The sequence below is a fragment of the Cheilinus undulatus genome, linkage group 12, assembly GCF_018320785.1.
Source record: "Cheilinus undulatus linkage group 12, ASM1832078v1, whole genome shotgun sequence".
NCBI classification, from domain to species: Eukaryota; Metazoa; Chordata; class Actinopteri; order Labriformes; family Labridae; genus Cheilinus; species Cheilinus undulatus.
The window spans coordinates 27,400,346-27,422,151 of NC_054876.1; the positions used below are offsets into that span (position 1 = coordinate 27,400,346).

General features: G+C 38.8%; 1 protein-coding gene across 3 annotated transcripts in view; it reads right to left on the minus strand.

The window, feature by feature from the left end:
• Positions 1 to 5,764: 5,764 nt before the first annotated feature.
• Positions 5,765 to 21,806, minus strand: part of dpysl3 (dihydropyrimidinase like 3) — a 67,317-nt gene continuing 51,275 nt past the window's right edge. For 2 of the 3 annotated variants that reach the window (XM_041800926.1, XM_041800928.1), the window contains exons 9-14: positions 20,975 to 21,131; positions 19,396 to 19,537; positions 17,664 to 17,834; positions 13,676 to 13,855; positions 11,509 to 11,680; positions 5,765 to 5,919 (exon numbers count right to left, since the gene is read on the minus strand). In XM_041800926.1, coding sequence (XP_041656860.1) covers positions 5,825 to 5,919; positions 11,509 to 11,680; positions 13,676 to 13,855; positions 17,664 to 17,834; positions 19,396 to 19,537; positions 20,975 to 21,131 — 917 coding nt within the window. In that variant the 3' untranslated portion in view covers positions 5,765 to 5,824. The remainder of the gene's footprint in view (positions 5,920 to 11,508; positions 11,681 to 13,675; positions 13,856 to 17,663; positions 17,835 to 19,395; positions 19,538 to 20,974; positions 21,132 to 21,806) is intronic. The other variant, XM_041800927.1, reaches the window with a different exon arrangement.

The window sequence follows — 21,806 nt, forward strand, 5'->3', positions numbered from 1 at the left end:
TACTTTGTCCAAAAGCTGCTGGTCCCGCCCCTTTTTCGGCGAATATGTCCCATCAAAACCATTGAAGTAAATATGAAAGCAGTCTCTATTTTGACAGTTCTTTTTAATTTTAGTCTTTAGACGAAATGTCTTTTAGATTAAGTCACATTTTAGTCAATTCTACCCTTTATAGTTTCAGTCTAGTTTTAGCAGACGAACACTCCAAACCATTTTAGTCTAGTTTTAGTCCATAAAAACTCTTATCTTAGTCTTGACTTTTAGTCCAATAATTTGTGCTCTCTCCTAAATCTGGTACCAAATCATGTTAGTGTGTTTTATGCCCCCTGCCATCCATAAGGTCCATGCTTTACTGCTAAGAGGCTAATTACAGATGTTGAATTTTGACAGATTTACCCACAGTGAAAAAATATTATGGATTTTTAATGTTAGACAAAAACTAAATTACATTTTCTTCTATATTCCATCATCTTGACAAAAACTAAACTTACTTTTTGTCAGTTTATGCATTTCAGATCTATCTCTGGCTAGTCTTAGTCTAGTTTTCATCATGGCAAAAATGGCTGTCGACAAACATTTTTCGGACTGCAGCTCCTGTTGTTACAGAGAGCCTGCTAGCTTAAAGTCAGTAAATACACTAACATCCGGCTTTTGACGCTATAATACTCTCTTGTTTCAGCCCAAAGACACGGGGCTCTTCTTTTACTCTCCCTCATCAATTAAGAATTAAAAACGTGGTCAATTATGACTTATTAATTATTGATGCTCAAAACGCAACGCAGAAGCGTCCAAACACGGAGCTGGCTTTCACCAACACGGGGGCGTGGTCACTGCGGAGAGCGGTGGGTGGTGTCACCAGCTACTGAGCTACACCGATGTCCAGATGGGCTGATAGTTAAGAGACTGCTTTTCCTAGGTCTTTTTGGTCTCCGTGCAGTCTGTCTTTCTGCTAAACTGACTCCACGTATGCCCAGTCTGATATTTATTCCAAACAGGATGTTTTTTTTGTTTGTTTTTTTTTTACATGGCCACCCCAACGCAATTTCCCAGTTCCAGCCTTAGCAGCCTTTCCTGGTCCTCTCTTTTCCCCGAACAGGTTCAAGGAACCTCGTGTGTTAAAGATGGTTGAATAGACTCGAGTAACTGAATTATTTAACCCATTTCCATTACACTGAGAACACGATTTGTTTGTGGGCCTATCTTTACTCTCAGTAACCTATGGCTTTTATCTTTTACACCCCCCAATCTTACACTGCCTAAATGATGATGAAGTTTGGATATTGTCAACATTACTTTAGTCATTATATTCGGTCTGGACTTGGACTTAATGTGTTCTATCGTTGGCAGTGTTGCACGAGAGTTTCAGCAGATTACTGCAGATAGAGGTCTGTTCTCTTCACCTTAGGGCAAAGACAAACAGTTCTGTAAATAATAGTCTGAACTGGGATGCCCCCACCTATTCCTCTCATTAAGTTCCCACACAAGTACTCAAAGTGTTGCTTTCTCTGCAGAGGGGTCTCTGGAACCAGCAGTATAAATGTGCAAGCTGTTTCCCCATACTTCCTTCTGATGCTCTGTGACTGTATTAGGAGATCTTCTGCCTGTCTTCTGATCATATTTAAAGGATGTTTAGGGTCAGGCTCTACAGCCATTCAGGATAGGCAGGCCACTGGGTAGTTTTCCCCACTTTCCTATTCAATATTCCAACCTAATCTGCTTCTAGCCCCTCAGAGTTCACAAACCCAAGGTTTTCTGCTGTCTTGTTTGTTTCCAGGCTTTGCTCTGCAAGGCAATTAGTTGGAAAGTCTCAAAAAATTGCTTTTACCTTAACACAATAATATTTGGCCAACTTCACCCCTGGAGCTGCAGAACAGTATGCAAGACAGCCATAGTCAAGCACTTAGTGGAATATAGACTTCTAGACTGTCATGATGGTTGTCGTTTCAGAACCCCAACTGGAGCCTGGCACTCATCATACTAACATCTTTCTCCTATCTGTGTATTGTTTTTTAACATCAAGTTTTACCACTGGGTCCATGACATAGGTACCCTTCTACACTCTCCACCATTGCAGTGCTGCTATGGTTGCCCCTAAACTAGAAAAATGCATGAAAAAGAAGCAAATTTGCCTACAAACACTGAAGGCTTAAACTTTCCTAGCTCCATTACTGCAAAGTTTTACAGTGCATGTAGTATTTACTCCCATAGATGTTTTACCCTTTTATTTTATAAATCAATCATGGTCAATATAATTTGGCTTTTTGACAAAATAGACAGAAAACCTCTGTCCAAATGAAAAGTGATTTCTACAAAGTGCTGTCAATTCAAGGAAATAAGTCATGTAAAATAAGTGATGACGAAAAATATTCACACCCTTTCAAGCCGATATTTAGTAGATGCAACTCTGCTTACAATCACAGAGCTGAGTCTGTGTGAATAGGTCTCAACCAGGCTTGCAAATGGTCACTGCAGTTTTACTCCTATTTTCTGAAAAACTGCTCAGGCTCTGTCAGGTTGCACAAGGATCAGGCATAAACGGCCCTTTGCAAGTCCAGCCAAAAATTTGCCTTTTTTCTTTGCATTCACCTTGTCTTTAAACCATTTCTGTGTAGCTTTCACTGAACAATTTGGGTCATTGTCTTGCTGGAAATAAATCTTCTCCCAAGCTGTAGTTCTATGGCAGACTGTAGATTTTCCTCCAGGATTTTCCTATATTTTGTCTCATTTATTTTACCCTTTACAAGCCTTCATGCATGCCTTTTGGTGAACTCTAGTCTAGATTTACTCTGAGTTTTCTTCAGCAGCAGCTTTCTCTTTGCCACTCTTCTATAAAGCTTTGTCTGGTGAATAACCCAGGCAACAGTATTTTTTTAATGCAGAGTCTCTCCCATCTCAGCTGCTGAAGCTTTTAACTCCTTCAAGGTAGTCATAGGTGTCTTAATAGCCTCTCTCTCTAGTTTCCTTCTTGCATGGTTAAGCAGTTTGTGAGGAAGTCCTGTTCTCGGCAGATTTACACGTGCTATATTCCTTCCATTTCTTTAAGATGGATATAACTGAACTCCAAGGGTTTGAACAGTTGGAGTTTTCTGCATCCATTCCTTGACTTATACTTTTCAGTGACCTTTTCTCTAAGTTGCTTGGAGTGTTCTTTTGTCTTCATGGTGTAATGGTTACCATGAATACTGATAAACCAGGGACTGGACCTTCCAGACACAGGGTGAATACTTTTTATAGTGACTGTATTTCCCAGTATGGGTATCGATATATATCTTTTCACACATTTGTGTCCTTTTTTTCTTGCCTTTTCTTTGACTCTTCTGTAACATGCCTGTGAAATGAGACCAGCGTTTCAACCATGTTGAAACAATGAATAATAAAATCTCCTCCAGTGTTACTTTGATTATGTTTCATGTGGCTCATTCAGCTAAAACCTCCTAAGTCTGTCTGAATTCTTCACACAGTCAGTCACAGGCATTACTCACATCTATATAATGGGCTGCATATGTACTATATAAAAAAGGGATTTCAGTATAGTTTAAACATGTCTTAACATACATGATTCCAACAAATCCTGCATGAATACATGTAAGTTATGCACATTTTGTTGGATTTGTGTTTGTGTGTATGATTTATAATAATTTAAGAATAGACTGAGCACGTAAAGTGAATTTGATAACAAGAATACGATGCATTTCTAATTTAGGTAATCTGGAGTACTAGAAGTCATCATAATCAAATTGGTAAATTCCATCTTATAAAGCTCTATAAATATCATTCAAGCTGTGAATGTAATAACTTACCCACAACTTGATTTAGTCATTTAGGATATATTCTTACATTTCCATCATATAATTTTTTTTTTCATTTCTGAAATTAATAAATAGATATATGGGGGCAATTGCAAATTTTGGTTTATTTCAAACTAAAATCTTTCATTTTCTCAGTATTCTGAAGATATTCATGGAGCATTAGCAAAAAAGTTTGTGGGTAGACATTAAAGGTCATCATTGCTTCCATAGGCCCCTCTATGCAGCTCAGCCCAAGAAAGCATTCCTTTTCCCCCCTTGTTGACAACATATATTTTCAATATATGTTTGGTTTTGGTAAATATGGTAAGAGGAAAGACAGTTCTCAGTTATTCAGTTGCAACTCATGTTTATTCAGGAAACAAATCATCCCTCCACAACACACCTTATTTTTGACCTGCCACCTCTGGGTTTTGATACAACAGTAAAAAAAGAAACAACCAAAAAAAAAAAACAATAACAAAGGTTGTCAAAGTAACATAAATACAACAAACCAACACTTGTGCCTGCCTTGCAGTCTGCCAAATAAAAAAACGCCATCTTCTTCCCTCCCTCCCCCACTGTGGGACAGCGACTAAAAAAGCTTCCCTTGCTGCACCACAATCCTCTGCCTTATGGGAAAACAGCAGAGATGTAAAAAAAAAAAAGAGCTCTAAAGACCCCCGAACACAATCAGATCCACAATGATTTAGGTAAATTCAACTGGACAGTTATTTTAGGCTGACCTTGAGTTAGTATTAGTCAACACTGCATTATGCAGCTGTGTTAGCATGACACGGGAATGATGGTGTTCCTCTTGTCTGAAAAATGAGAGCTTGGTTTGTCTGTAATGGAAAAGTAAAGCCATAGGAGGAGTTTGATATCTTAAAGCAGGTTTTTGTTTCTCATTCATTTCATTGCATCTGTTTTTCTTGTTTTTACATGTTTTCCCAAATGCAAAGCTCTTCATTACAAGTTACGATTGAGCTAGAAGGGACAGTTTGTCAGTACTTGTTTTTATATTCATTTGTTTTTCATCTATTCCCCTTCTCAAGATGACATTTCAGGATGCAATAAGCTAGAAGCAAATGCAGAGGACATTTTCTTACAATGTTCTTCTTTACAGAGCCATGACAGATGCAGGAAACAAAACAAACCTTTCAAGGATAAAGAATTGAACAAAAGGTTTTCTAAGTTTTTAACATCAATAATTATGCACTCAATACATCATGGGGTTGGCATTTATCAAACCACAAAGAGGGGAGGGGTGCAAATGGATCGTGGATCACGTCACCTGTGTTTATGTGGCCCATGCAGCTCCATATCCAAATGCACTTCTCCCCAAAGATTTGACAAAACCCTTTGTCCTTGGTCCAGTGAACCCAAACAGGCTGCAACAACATCATTCACAAAGCTACATTACATTTACCGTACATACAATGCCACCTAGAGCTAACCAAAGGTACTGCATGATATTACATGGCTAATGTGGGATCTAGTGTTAATGTTTCGCTGACTAGGGGAGAAAGCAGGCGACTGAAAAAGAGGGTGACATTGAAAGCTGACCAGGATGAAAGAACCGCAGCAACAGTCAGAGAAGAAGTATCTGTTTTCCTTTGTGAAGACACTTTGCCTTTTGTTTCTGGTTAAATGTGATGGCGTGAGTTTTAAAGGTTTAAATTCCCATTACCAAAGCACCAAGTGATGAGTTTGAACTGCGTTTTTTGCTTTTTTCTATACTGATAAAAAGTGAGACTACAACCTGTTAAGTGCAAAGTACTGTGATGGTAACTTTAGTACCAATTCAAAACCACCACCCCAGGAAAAGGGATACTGTTCTCGTCCGAGCACGGTAGCATTGTGACAGGTAAGGCATGAGGATTCAGTGTTTTGCTCTTTGAACTTCAAACTAATCATGGTCCTATGCATCTCCTCCTCCCACCCTCTCCCTTTACCCCTTTCCCTCCCACCCTCCCTCCCACCCTTAATCCTGCGCTCTGGCTGCTGTCCTTCTCTGGACGCATCCCTTCTCCTCCTGTGGTTTAACTGAGGGATGTGATGTTGGAACGACCACCGGGGGGCACTACAATACGGCGGCCAGCAGGCCTGATGGGGATGTCATCTGGGGTGGGAGGACCTAGAAGGAGATAAATGGGGAAAAGGATAAAATGAGTTGAATAGAGGAAGAGCATGCAGTAGAGTTTGCGGAAAGAAGAACGTTTGTTTGTTTGTTTTTTCCAAAGAAACAACCCCATACTGAGTATTTTTACAGCTCACTGACAGAAACATAACTATTCTGTCTACTCAGCAGGTTTTCACCCATATTCTCTCCCTTACTTTTAGTTTTTCACTTCAAAACAGATTGTACACCAGGACAGTAATCCATATTTGGGTTTCTTCTGAAGTCGCATTTGATCACAGGAGTTTCTGTGAGATCTTGCATCTCTGGACTCACCATTGTGAAGCTGGTACTACAGATAGCTGATAGGTAGTCATGTGGTCTGTCAGAGGATCATAATGTTAAAAATCAGTTCAAGCTGTCCTCATTCAGAGTCCATGTTGTGCCGCCATACCTTACTGAAAATTTACACAGTGGAAGTTGCCTTCATTCTCTTGCCTTCTAACATCTGTGAGGTATATGAAGTTAATTCTGTTTAGTTTAAAAGTGACACAAATACAACCAAGGGTTAAACTAACAACATCAACCTCAAAATACAGGGTAACAACCGGTACTGACATACAGTATATGACAGCAGTTTTAGCTCACACCTGTTATTACTGAATTCATGTGCTTCAATCAGACCAGCTGCCACAGGTGTATAAAATAAGAGTACCTAGCCACGCAGCCTCTATCTGCAAACATTTGTGATACAAAATGGGTTGTTCCGAAGAGCTCAGTGAATTCAAGCATGGCACTGTGATTAATGTCACCTGGTTCATGTAATTTCATCCCTGATGGATATTTCCAGTCAACTGTAAGTGATATTACTAGAAAGTGGAAGCATTTAGGAACAACAGCAACTCAGCCACAAACCATGTAAAATCACAGAGTGGGGTCAATGACTGGAATGGGTTCATGGAGTGGGTTTCCATGGCCAGGCAGCAGCATGCAAGCCTTATATCACCAAATCCAATGCCTGTAAAGCTCATTGACACTGGATAGTGGAGCAGTGGAAACATGTTCTGTAGAGTGATGAATCACACTTTTCTGTTTTACAGTCAGATGGGTGAGTCTGGGTTTGGTGGATGGCAGGAGAACGTTAATGCCTGACTGTATTGTGCCATTTATGAAATTTAGTGGAGGAGGGATAATGGTATAGGGCTGTTTTTCAAGGTTTTGGCCAGACCCCTTATCTACTATGAAGGGCAACCTTAATGCTTCACAATACCAAGACATTCTGGACAATGCTACGCTTACGACTTTTCAGCAACAGTTTGGGGAGTGCACTATTCTATTCCAACATGACTGTGCTCCAGTGCACAAAACAAGGACTATAAAGACCTGGTTTGACAAGTTTGGTGTGGAAGAACTTGATTGGCTCTGACCTCAACCCCATCAAGCACCTTTGGGATGAACTGGAACCAGGCCTTCTCATCCAACATCAGTGCCTGACCTCATATGGATGGGCGCAAATTCCCACAGAAACAGGTGGCCAAATACTTTTATCCATATAGTGTTGGTCATAAAAACCCACACAGATGATCAGACTCTGGTTTCTAAGAGATTTAGGACAAAAAAGTCAGTATGTTCTATGGTATATGTCACGGTGAAGACAGTTTAACACAAAGCACAGGGTTTCCACAGAAAGAGCCAGGGGCATCTGCGGTAACAAATTAATGGAAAGTAGAATGATGTCAGACCGCATCTTTGCAAACTCTCTTTCCAGACATGTAAATCCAGTCAGCATGTGGTAACCCTGGAAAAACTAAAATAGATAAAAGACTGACTCATTCTTAAAGTGCAGTACGCTCTCATACAGGAGTGCACACATTCTCAAACACACAGAACTATTAGAAAGCCTGGGAAAACCAGGAGCGGCCTCACTCCCTTTTAAATTTATGTACGCAAAAGTGGAAATTCTTTCCAGAGGAGGTCACCTTCTTTTTTAATTCACCTTCTATCACACACATCTGCTATGCCTGTAAAGACAGGTTGCTCTACACAGCCAAAGGGAAAACATTCAAAGACCTTCTCTATGAGAAATAATGACTATAAATTTAGAAAATAAAAGGCATAAGTCTTTCTGTTTAAATATTTCCATATTTTTTTTTCTAATGAGTTATTTCTCTCACTATTTCTACGCAGCCATGCACACAAGGCATGCCTTCATTCATCTGTTGGTACTTTGATTATGAGAGATCAACCCTGGGTTTCCTGCCGAAGTTAATATCTTAAATTCTCAACAAAATGACTTATTATCCATAATAAAATAAATGCTGCTATCCTAAGATAATCAGATAATCAAGTCAAGATCTTGAAAATCAGACAAAATGTGCCTGTTATCATGGGAAAAACACAGTAGGATCAAAAGTATGGATGCATTCCTCTAGGGTTTCTGTAGGAATGTATACTTTCTAAATTCTTTTCACCTCAAATGCTAAATCACGATTATTATAACACCCTTAATCATTAATAAGGCTTATGTTTAACATGTAAAAAGCTTAGAAGAAAATGGAAATGTTACAGCCATTTAAAACTTTTAACAATTTAGTTTAGAATACAATTCCTGATGTTAATTAGCTCCTGATTAGAATATTATTAAGTAGGATAATAACTGCTTATTAGTCATTATTAAGAGCTTATTAGTGCCTTATTCTACTAAACCATAATTTGTCCCTTAATAATCTCCTTATTACTGCCTATTGATAGCAAAGTAGGAAGTTGTTCGGCATTAATTATGATCCTAATATGCTTAGCTTAGTATGGCCAGCATTATCATATAAATAGTACCTCCCTATTACTCTGTTTGGTCTATTCTCATGAAACAGAGCACACACTTTCTATTTTTAGTGATCACCAAATAACTCCTAATTAGGCCTTTGTAATTCAGAATATGAACCCTAAACTAGAGTAAGATTGTGTTCATCATTAGGGTACAATTCTCACCATTAATACGCTGCCTATTATCTCTATGTACAGCACTTTGACTGAAGCACTTTATAAATACATCTATTATTATTATCATTATTATTCGTAAGCCAATTAGTTGCATAGTAATAATAGTGCTTGTAATGTGTTAAAGAATGACCAGAATGCACTAAAATAAATTGAATGTATTTTAATCTTTGCAAATACAACAAGTGGCCAGCAAGTATGTTATATTGCCTACAACCTTATAAGTCATCATCAAATGTCTTACACTGTGAAAATATTTTTTCTAAAGCTATCTGACCTTAACTATATGCACACGATAAAATTATAAATGTGCTGAGAGGTCATTATAGACACTGGTATTATATTAGTCAGGATTATTATCAAAGGCATTATAAAGAGTCACGAGTGCTTATAGCTATGGTTACACGGCATTATACGTGCATTACAATGCATTATTAGTATACTTATAATATGTGATAGATGTAGGTTTCACAGAAAGTGTTACCATTGAACTTGTCAGGAACTGCAAAATGTGTTATCAAATATGTTTCATTGATTGTCTGCTATATTGAATTATTGAATGCAAAGACAATAGGGAAAAATTAGTAGTTATTAAGAGTGAAACTACTAGTGCATTAATGATGAACTAGACCTGGCTTTAGTTTAGAGCAGTGGTTCACAACTGGTTGAGTCACAGGACCCACCATCAACTCCTCAAGGAGAATTGCGACCCAAATTTTGGAGATTTTTTTCGTCAATCAGATGTATTTAATAAAAAATAGTAAAGCTTGGGCCTACGAAAGTATAAAAGGTGTAACAAAACAAAGAAACAGGACAAAACATGCATGTTTTGTAGTGTCTCACTGACAATTTGGCACAATTTTTTCCCCAGGCACACATCTGCAACCCACTGAAAAGGGCTTCACGACCCACTTTTGGGTCCTGACCCACCATTTGAGAACCACTGGTTTAAGATACATATTCTGAGTTACAAAGGTTTAATTATGAGTTATTTGGACATTACTTAGAATAGAAAAACATATTAAGTTTAAAGTTAACGTAAAACAACTTCCTAGTTTGCTATTCATATGCAGTAATAAGGAGTTTAATAAGTGAAAATCCTTAGTAACACTAATTAGCCACATATTATGGCTAATTGTAAATAAAGCAGTAATGAGCTAGGCTAATGAACAGCTAATTAATGGTGTACCCTAAACTAAAATGCTACCAAACTTTTTTTTTTTTTTTTAAATCTGGCCCTTTCTAGGAAGTAGCTGAAAAAATCTGCTACATGCATTAACAAAGACTGCTGGGACTGTATGGAGTACAGCTGGGTGTGTCCTGGTTAAAGAAGGTTGCTCTCATTGATTTACATGCTTGGATACTTTGAGTCTGTCACTGAAGACATGATGACCAGCTACAGTGAGAGCTGTGATATCTCTTTGACATGAAAGAGTGGAAATGTTATCTGTTTTATGAGTTTCACGGTTTCCTGACAAAACAAAACAAAAATTACACGTTCACGTCTGATTATAACGCTAACCTGACATATGAGCACTATTATTCTGTCACTCAGCAGCTCTGCCTGATGGAGCAGATGTTGAATGTGAGTACATGGTGTTATGATCTTTCACATTAGATAGGCTGTCTGAGTAACCGTGTCCAGATGCCTGAAGTGACACATTGTGTGCTGTACATTTTAGGCCTACAGCCAAAGTTCATTTCCAGCGTGACTTACAAGTGCAAATGTGGAAAAAATAAATCTCTGCTTGTAACTTGACATCACTAAGTGGATGGTAGTTTGAGGTCACAATGTCCTGGAGAGTAATCAAAGCTAAAATACTGTGCAGGAGGGTTTCAACAGGATTAAAGGTGCATTTTTTGAAGCTGAGTCATTGTACAGAACAACTGTGCCCTTGAGTTAAAAAAGATGAACCCATTGGGGTTTTAAATGGTGGAAAAACATTTCATTTCTATTTATACTGTATGCATGCTTGGAATAAATAGCTAAAAAACATCCAGAAATACAAAATATAGAGGCAGCCACTTGTATAAGATGTACATGTATGAAACAAACATTAAGGTTCATCACATATATGAGAATGGGTCAAAGGTAGTTTGCACTGTTTTAAGTTGTGATGGCTTCATGTCAGACCACACTGAAGCAAACCAGCCATCCTTTACTGATTGTGTGCAAAAATTCAGTTTTATACTGTCTGTTTGTTGACTCATTTAAACTAAAAGGAGCCAACTTTATGACTTACATAAACAGACATATAAACTGTGTATAATGAGTTTTAAAGAGAAGCATGATATACTGCAAGCAAACACATGCCATGCTGTGCACATCATAAAGTCTGAAAAAGCATTACGGGAGATGATTAGGTCACACGACAGGCTTGTAGCTCATTGCTACTGAACTCATCTCAGTAACAACATGCTAAAAGTCACATGCTTTTCACAGTATGAAGCTGAGTTGCTATAAAAGTGTGGCATGATGTTGGGTGAGTGTTGCACATGCAAGCTCCTTTAATGCTTCTGTGTTCAACATAAATCAATACAGACCAAACAGATGAAAAGGAGGACAGGGTGATAGCAGGACAGGGGGTGTTATTAGGAAGCTGTTCTCACCGCAGGGTGCAGGGTTACCTGCTAGACTAAATCCAGACTGGTGCAGGTTTCTGACAGGCTGTTTGGTGGGGGAGGTACGCGCGGACGCAGATGGGGTCCCACCACGGGACATGGAGAATTCAGACACAGGGCCGTCATACATTCCTCTGGGTACTGCCCTCAGGACGGCCAGCTGTGGGACACAGAATCAGAGCAACGAAGAGTAAGAAGAGGTGGAGGAAGAAATGATGGGTAAAAAAAAAACTAGTATTTCAAAAGATTTCATGCATCCAACTTAACACCTGTTTTACATTAAATGGTTGTTTGTGCAACTGTTTGTAATGAATAATTAATGCATTCTTTAGAGAGCCCTTTTTCCTGCTGAGAAACAAGCCCGGATTTACACATCCACACAGAAAAACAACAACAAACACATCAGACAAGCAAACAGTTTCACACACAGGGAGAAAAAAGGGCAAACACTGCTTTCAGATAAAGCTGAAACTTTATGCTAGCAATAAACAGGCCACTGTCTGTCTGTCTGTCTGTCAGTGGCGTGACTCGAAGGAATCTTGGAAGCTCTGTCAGGAGTGAAAAAGAGGCATCTGTGAGTGAAGAAAGCATAACAGTGACTGCTACCAAGATAAACAGCTCAATGCTGCAGGAGCTCCATTTTCTCATCAGCAGCCAGCAGCAAATTAGGAAGTGGTTGAACAATGACATTTTTTGGCCCGGGAGCAGGAGAGGAGAGTGCAGCGTCTGTTTTGAGTTAAAGCTGGTACAGATCGTGTAGTTAAATGGGGTCCGCTCTTACTACAATGGATAGGACACAAGCTTTCTAATGTCCTCCTGTTGATTTAAATCATTTAATTAAAGCAACCATTGTCAGTGTACAGTAAAATGTCTAACAATATAGTTCAGTAATAACTTTCTGTTAAGAATGAAGTCAAATTGGTTTGTTGTTCTCAGCTCAGTGATCACACTGACAAGATAGCACTTCCTTTGGCTCGTTTATGTTACTCAGAGGCTCAAACATGATTCACACATTTTTTGCTGACCACAGGGGTCAGCCCTACAGATGGGTCTGTCTGTATCTGACTGAGTAAGTGATGCTACTTTCAGAGTCTTGCCATACAGAGTTAGGTTTACTTGTACTGAAAGCCCTCAGTAATAGCTGCCTCCACTGCTGTAAATACCTCAGATACAGCTTTAGCATTGCATCTGTTTTACTAAAACCGGGCCACGTCTCTGTATGACATAAAGAATAAAAACAACCCTAAAAGCTTTTCATCTTGGGAAAGACATTTCCACTCTTCTGCTAAACTACTTCGGCATGACTATGTGATTTCTTGTTGTGTGAGTGCTTGTATACAAGGCCTGCTAGTGAAGTGATTAGCTCGGACTGAGCGACAGCGGAGGTTTTGCCTGAACTGGACAACGTGTCTTTGTTCAAACAAGCGCAAAGATCAACACTGAAAGGCTTTCCGTGACAGAAAAAATGTTTTTGCTCTACTCCCAGTCTCTTTCAGCATGATTTTCCGATCATGGCAGTGGGCTTGTCTGGTATATCGATAACAGGCATCCAGTTGCAGTCAGCCATGAAACATTGACTGAAACATTTCAATACACAAAGTTGTAATTAATCTTACCTTAAGTCCATGGTTCAATTTTTGTATGTGGCAGGTTTCTTACAAAGCCTGGACCACCACTTACTGCATGCATCTTTTAGTTTGTTTTGAAGAAATAAGGCTAGTCCTATAGCTGATTCTTTGCACAGATGTTAGACGTACAGTGTAGTGTCTCCCCCATATCTTTTCTCACTGCCTGTCCCTTTTCGATCTTTCTTTTTCTCCACCACTGTAAAGTCTACTCCCACAATTCTTGCTTACAACCTAAAACACTTTCACTCCTACCCTTGCCTTCCTTTGTTTTCTTATCTTCTCTTGTTTCACTTGTAAAGTGGGATTACCTAATGCAACAGATATCCTGCCTTTCACTGCAGGAATTCTTGTGGTTTTTAAGCATGACTTTTATCAGAGAACATGCAGTTTGCATCTATCTTCACTTTAGTATGCATACTTTTCATCTTTATTTTTTCAAGGGTAAACTCACAACGAACAATCTACAATATAAGAGTACACTATGTAAAAGGGCATTTAGGCTGGACAGAGGCAATTCCGGTTTTTACCTGCTTCCTGGCCTTCACCCTCTTGTAGGCAAAGTCAGGGAAAGGAGTGCAGGGAATGAAACGACCCACACCGGAGGTGATGTGCAGGTTCCCATCCTCCAGGACAATCTTCCCCTGGCAGATGACCACCTGAGGGGCTCCACGCAGCTCCATTCCCTCAAAGACATTGTACTCGGCAGCCTGGAGCACAAATATAAGATTGTTAAAAACACTTGTGAAGGACAAAAGTTGATGCAGCAGTGAAGGTCAAAGAATTTAACAAAAAGAAGGATGAAGCATAAAGAAATTGATAAACATAAGAAATTAAATGCTCACAAATAGTTGAAATTCAAGAATGTTAACTGCAAGTCAGAGAATTTATTAAAAATCAATATGGGGGAGCGGCTAAATAATATATGTGTGGTTATCGAAATACATTTAACAATTACTTGCATTGGACAAAAACAGACAGATCTTTCATGGGAAATGTTTGCTCATGAAAAAAAATAACACAGAAGAGATCAAATGAGACTTGAACAAAATGGCACTATGTCACACAAGCCTGCCTTTTTGTATTATAGTAACTGCATGACTAAGAGCTTTAAAGTTTGGCATTCAATTAAAATTAAAAAAAGAAAAGAAAACAGACATTTATTTGAAAATCCCAAAGAAATACCTATGAGTACTTTAAAGAGTAAAGCTTAAATCAAAGTGTCACAGGGCTTTAGGTTTATTTGATTTAGATTTTTAATCAAGCTTTATTGGATCAATTCCAATCTTTTTTTTTTTTGAGAAATGTAGAACAATGAAAACAAAGTTAGTTTTTCTTCCTTGATCCAATAAATACTGAAAGGACAACAGGGGGCGCTGAGGGAGGATGGATGACGACACAGAAACTCCTCTCCTTTAATCCCACTCCCTGTCTCCCATTCTTTATCATTCATCACCATGTTTCTTACACTTGTCTGTGTGGCATGTACAAACAGCTGCCACCATCCAGCTGCTGCTTTTACATTGCTGTCTCCAGATATCTGTCTCCTCTGTTCAATTAACCCTCATTCTTTGTCTTTTTTCACACTTTTGCTTTCTCTCACTTTGCCATTCTTGGCTGATTTTTGCCATCTTGCATGCCAACTTTCTTTCCTCCAGTTGTTTGTGATCTGTGATGGTCCCCTCCCCTCATTCCATTGTTGCCGATTTCCTCTGCACACGGCTCTGTTTTCTCCTGCCGTCCAAATTCAGGCCAGAACAGGACATAACTAAGACCTACTGCATGCCAAACATGATGTCATGACTAAGCCCAGTGTGCCTCAGAGTGTGAGTGTTACTGCCTGTTTTTGTCTATGAGTCTCGGTATCCTCATGCGTATCTATGTATTTTTATGTTGACAACAACAAGAAATTCAGAGCAGATGTGGGCTTACTGATAAGAAAACCAGAGACACAGCACAGTCTTGGTCATATCTGCTCTAAAGGGGGATGCATTCCCCAGCATATTATGCTAGTAAACAAGGTCGCCTGTGTTTGGCCTAGCATCAGGCTATCCATTAAGATAGATTTATAGGAGCTGGGAGCTGCTGTGCTCTTTGTTTAAAGAGGAGGACAAGCAGGAAATGAAAGGTTGACATCATTATGTAACAGATCTACAGCGGATGTTCTCCATATTCAGAGGAGGAATATTTTTATTCCAGTTTTCTGTTTCTTTCCCTTTCTTTATCTGGAAACAGAGAAATGTCCTGTTTTTATCATTCCTCTGATCAACTACCATATCATGTTAGTAATGCATTCAGGATTAAAGATAAGCTAGTCAAGCTGCAATTTCCTTAACGGGCACTTCCTTAACTAGTGAGCAGCCTGTTTTGGATCTTCTGATAGATATCGTCCACATCTAGGGGAACACCCAGAAAACGTCACATCTGCTTTGCACTGAAGGAGTAAACAAAGCAATTACCCCAATGCTGAAGAGCTGGGCTGTGTGGCCTCCTGAGCAACAAATTATGTTTAAATTTGAATCTTTTATATTTTAGTTTTTCATTCACCAAACCTGAGCATTGAGAGCTGTAGCTGCAAGCCTTTGATCAGCTGGATGCAAAATCATAGGATCTAAAATCCAAAAAAACGTGTGCAGTGTCTAGACGAGTATTCACCCCCTTAGATGTTTTACCTTTTTATTGATTTATATACTTTGGAGAAATCTGTTTTCACTTTGAAATTTAAGAGTATTTTTTGATGAATTAAGCCATTTTATATTGACCATAACTGATTTTTAAATTAAATGAAAGGGAAAAATATCCAAAGGGGTGAATACTTTTTATAGGCAAAGTACGTATGCAGTCAGCACTTTATTTGTGCAACTTTAACATTTTTGTTCCCCTTATCCAAACAGTGTTAGATTTTTTTCAGGGGTATGTGAAGGATAAATCAATTTATTTTGCGTTTCATTCATCTCATCCACAACAAAAGTGACATCATCTACTAGCAGGGGATTCAACCAGGCTGCAAATATATCTGAGAATGGTACGTCCGGCTGTTGAGTGGGATTATTCATCCAGTCTTTTATAATATATGGACTATAATCAGACCCTATTCTGTGAAGTTCACTAACGTATTGCCCTTTGTTAGTGCAGTAATGACCCAATTTAAGACATTTCAACTTGTTAGTATGAACATCAGAGTTTAAAACTGCTGTATCTACATCTGTGGAAATACAAAAACACTGGCCAGTGCTCGCATGTGCTAAAAGAACCGTCCAGCGTTTTTGTCAAATGTTTGTATAATTGAAAGACTGAGAGACTTGAGAGACTGTTTGTGTATCTTTGTAAGGTCTTTATAAAAAGAAAGAAACATCTGCAACTGGAGAACACGTTACCATGTGTTTTTAACAGAATTCCCCTTATTTCAATACTTAACTGTTAACACATGACAGATGAAACAAACAGCTCGGATTTCCGAAATGTCATCCAGTGTCATTTAAGCAAGTTATTGGATCACATGTGTTCAATAATAGTTCAGGTTTTGAAGTAATTTAATGGAACCGTTTCATCAAAAAGACAAACAGAGGACTCAGTGTTGTTTTTATACAAGGACAGCAGCAATAGCAGGGTCTAGGTGAGCTGATGTCAAGACCTAGGTCATAAAAGAAAGTGTTCTTCCAGTGCAAACAAAAAAATAAAAGTAAACTGAGTTGCAGAGAAGGGGTTGGGAGTAAATTCTGGTCATGTTACACCACTAATTCTCCTACAGACTGCATGTTTAGGGAGTTTTTTTTTTTAAATGAAAATCTCTTGCAACCGCAGTTGTTTTCTAATTATGCGATGAGCTGTTTTTCCAGATAGCAGATGTTCCAAATCTCTGGGGTTCATAAAACTATTTGATATATGAGAATTTACTTTAAACCCAGCATGGCTGTCCAATCATGGAGATATTTTAGAGGAACTTCTCCAGAGAGTATGATACATAGGATAGAAATGCCTTCTGATTAGCACATAGTTTTTTTCTTAATGTACTGTACAAGAGCATTGTGGAAACTGTTTACTAACAGGATTATGGTTGTTTCTGGATAAACCGGTGCATTTGAATCATCCACATTTTTGGAGGGGTTTTGGATTTAGTATGAATTTGCTTAACATTGAGAGCCTGTCACATGGCAATTTCACTCTGAGTTGTATTAGAAATGAACTTCCACTGAGACTTCATTTCCGTTCAGAGGAACTGAGAGAGATCTCTCTGGAAGCTGCTCAAAAATGTGCTCTCTCTCTCGCTCTCTCTCTCTCTCTCTCTCTCTCTCTCCCTGCAAACATACACAGGGAAGTAAATGCTGATCTCATATTCTGTTTTAACTCTTTCTTTAAATTTAGAAACGTTTCTAACTTCATCTGGAACAACTCCTCAGCTCCTACACACAGCAGAGCATGTGCATGAAAGTAACAATTTGAGTTTATAAATCATTAAAAAAAAACCCATTTCAAACAAACAGAAGTGCACACTTGGCCAGTGTATGCTGTACATACTGAGTTGTGTGTCTTGGCAGTGATGGTGCGGATGGAGTCTGTGTCCCAGATGACCAGGTCGGCATCAGAGCCCACAGCGATCCTGCCCTTACGAGGGTACAAATTCAGGATCTTCGCAGCATTGGTGCTGGTGACGGCCACAAACATGTTCTCATCCATCTTTCCTGTAGTCTGGTAGGGAAACGATAAAAACAGGAACAGTCAGCAAGTATTAAAAAAATCAGATATCTGAAAAAGTAATCTTCATGATAAATTCAATCATCAAGGGATTCTCTATTTATCTTACATGGAGGACTCTACTCTACAGGATGTATTTACTGCATAGTAAAGCACTGTTTTTGTTTCATGGTTGAATTTTGCTGTTTCGAATCAGCAATGGAGTTACACCAAGCCGTGGTAGAAACATTAATGGGCTGACCTCTGCTTACACCTGGACCTAGTTGGACATCAGACTCTAATCACATCTGATGACAGTTGTAAGAAAGTAGGAGATTTGGTTTGGGCAGAAATAGCTGCAGGATGTGTTTCATGTGTATTTGTTGAGAGCTGCATTTGTTGTCTAGCTGTCTCAGCAAAGGTGTTGTTTGACTTTGCTGTGTCCATTTATATCCAGGTTAGTGCCTTCACCTACACAAACACTAGTGCGACAGTTATAGAATCAAAATCTAGCTACTGGGTTCTTGTGCGGTGAAGTGACCAAACAGGGCTTGCTGCTACGAGCTGGAGCTTCTTTCGTTATCACACACCATTTCTTTGTCCTCAGCCAACAAACACATGTGGTTCAGCCATCTTGTTCCCACCTCTAGCTCCCCCTGCTTGGCTTTTTAAACAGTTTGTCGTAGTTTTGCTGTATATTATTTTCATTATATAACATTTTGATTCATGTGGAAATATCAGTGTGAAAACTCTACATTCTGTGCCTTTAACATTCAAAATAAAGATACCAATGATTCAATCAGTTAATCAAGAAAAAAATGCATCCAAATTTCCATTTTTGAAAGAAGGCAGATGAGGTGAGAATCCCTTTTCTTCTTCACATCTGTGCAAAAGCACTAGATTAGGTTTTGTTGTCAAAAAAGGAGGATGCTGTTGAAATAGTTTCCCACTAGTTTCTGTATGACATTTAGAAAACAAATCTACCTACCTGTGAGAAATGTATCCAGGCTGTGTTTAAAACATCCTATTCACATTTTACAGTAGTCCACAGCTGTTTAAAGATACATGCTCTGTGTCAGTTAGTGCATTGATGTTGTGATAGCAGAGGAAAGCAGAGGGAAAAATGAAACTGGGGTGAAGAAAAGGCCAGATGTGGAGATAGCAAAGGAAAGAGCAGAGAAAGGCAGAGACAGTGACAACATGACACTGCAGAGAGGAGGGAGGTGGATAGAAAAGAGAGTTATGGCTGTGGAGAGGAATGTAAGGAAATGTAGTAACAGCCAGATAAAAAAGGAGACAGAGAACAAGAGTCTAAAAAAGGATAAAAATAGAAACAGCAGTGAAGTGGAAGGTGTGGATTTGACTGCAGAAACTTCAGACTTCAAAGAGTTAAGATGAAAAAGTTACCGCTTAGAGACATTTTTGAATTTCCTCAGGGAAGAAGGTTAGAAAGACAGTGTTCAAAGATAAAAATGGTTTCAAATAAATCATCACATCTCTCTTCATATTCTTTGTATTTTCTCAGCTTCAACCCTCGGAAGTTTGACACCTGAGAAAAATAATACATCTTCCTCACCACAGCTTTATCCCAGATAAGAGTCATCCTCTCCTCCACCCCATTCACCCCTTCAGGGATCTGAGTGAAGTCGTCCTTGCCGATGGCCTTCTGGGCCACGCTGAAGGTACAGTGAGCACTTCCAGTCACACTCAGGTCTCCACTGGAAGCAGAAAGGAGGAAATAAGTACAAAGATGAAATGGAATTTTCCATGTGAAGTTAAATTCTGCAGACAGAATATTAATTTAGTGTTTTAAAAGTTGCACAAGAGCAAGAACAATGGCTGTAAATAAATCACTAATTTGTCATGCCAGAGTGATTTCTCTCAAAAGAAATGATCACAAATAATTTCTGATTTTAATAAACACTCAAACTCACAAACTTTAACTGTAAGTTAGCCATGATAAAAGATTATAAATAAGAGGGATGTATAGGCTCAATTCCTCTGCACTTGTGGTTATGATCAGCTGCAAGAGTACTTTCTCTGCAGGCCTGCCCACAGATTTTGCTGGGCCCCCGACAATCACAGAGATTGGACCCTCCCCAGTTGTGATATATTGATAGTAATAATGTATGTGTGTTAGATCACTAGCATTTGTGCTAGTCTTTGTGCTACTTTTCATCAAATTTGCGCACCTTTTCTGCCCATGTTTGACTTTGTTAACCCATTTTTACCACTTTAAACACATTTTGGCACTATTTACCCATTATTGTCACTTCTTAATCAAATTCTACCACCTTTTACTGCCCTTGTTGCCTATCAAAAGCAATTTTTGCCACTATTCTCCTCTTTCCACCAAATGGTAGGCCAATTTCTGCAGTTTTAATAGTAACAAGCTATTTTTATGCCCTTTTTGCCACTTTAAATCCATTTTGCCACTTTCTGCCTATTGATGCCCCTTTTGACCCACTTTTGCCACTTTTTAGTCTGATTTTTCTACCTTTTTGACCATTTTGTCACTCTAAACCCATTTTTGCCTCTTTGGACCCCACTGTTGCAATGTTGTTTGCATCTTTTAACTTATTTTTGCCACTTGAAATGTGTCTTTGCTTCTTTTGATCCATTTTGTGCACTTTCTAATCCTTTTTCCCTTTTTTCCCCATTTTGTCACTCTTATCCCATTTTTGCCTCTTTCAACCCCTTTAACACTTTTTAATCAGACTTAACCACCTTTTTTGCACATTTTGCCACTTTCTGCCTTTTTGCTACTTTAAACCCATTTTGCTACTTTTAATCTATTTTAATTCTGTTTTAAGTAAAGGGGTGTGCATTTTGATAAAGGCTATATACTACAGCATAAATGAGAAAAAAACATGTGTTGCTTTGATAAGAGTGGTTATTACTTGGGTAAAAAATAAATATGGTTCTCACAGATAAACTTCACATTGGACCATGATTTTGCAGACCTCCGTGCACCTCTAGTTTGACTGGGCCTCAGAAAGCTCTCCCCTTTATCCCCCCTTATGGCCTTGTTTAAATGTACTGTGTTCTTCTTTACCTTGCATTGTTTTACTTATGCAGAATATAGTCATATCAGAGAATATATAATCATACAAACAGCCAACAGCCAAACTACAGGGAGTTGCTGTGATCCATACCTGGACAGCAGCGTATTCAGATAGTCTGGAGTGGTTGGGTCAGGACTAAGAGGAGGTGATGTTACAAAAGAAGCCGCCTTAGCCCAGTTCTTGCTCCAGTAATGTGTCCCATCAGTCCCCAGGCTAGCAGTGATTGGCTCCCCAAACACAACATTTCCTGGGAAACAAACAACAAGAATAATCTGTTCAAGTATCAGATGTTAGGTGTACTAAACTGATTCGTATGAGTGATTTTGGCATTTCTAAAAGTTTCGTGGGTAAAGCCTGATTAATTTTTCAACAGGTTAATCTCACTAAAAGCGTTGATAAATCATTTGTTGAGTGTTGGCCAAAGAGGAACATTGCTTAATCTCATCACTCTTGTTGACGTAAAAATCCCACTCTGGCTCAGTTGTTTTTGAACTTGTACTTTCATGCATCACAAGATAAATCCACCACAATTTGATTATGCCACAAAAAGCATGAGAACACTTTTGAACAAACATGTCAAGCCCATCAAGTCTCTGAATGACTTCCTGTTAAACCTTGTGTGGCCCTTGTGATGTCCAAACATGCATTTTTCTTGGCCCATTCCATTCTTAAAATTGTATATTTCACCATCCATCACAGCCAAGCAGTCCTTTGGTTCAACTCTGCTCCTTGCCAAATCTGAGGGATGGTTTGTGTGACAAGTGAACCACAAAAAAGACCAGTGACAAATGTCAAAATTCCTCTGCAAATAGGATCTTTTTCATGATGTGGAGCAGAGCCAAGGTCTGCTTATAACTGTGGTTTCAGGAAAGACACAGAAATCATCTTAAAAGGGCATAATGAAGGTGCAGTGCACATATTT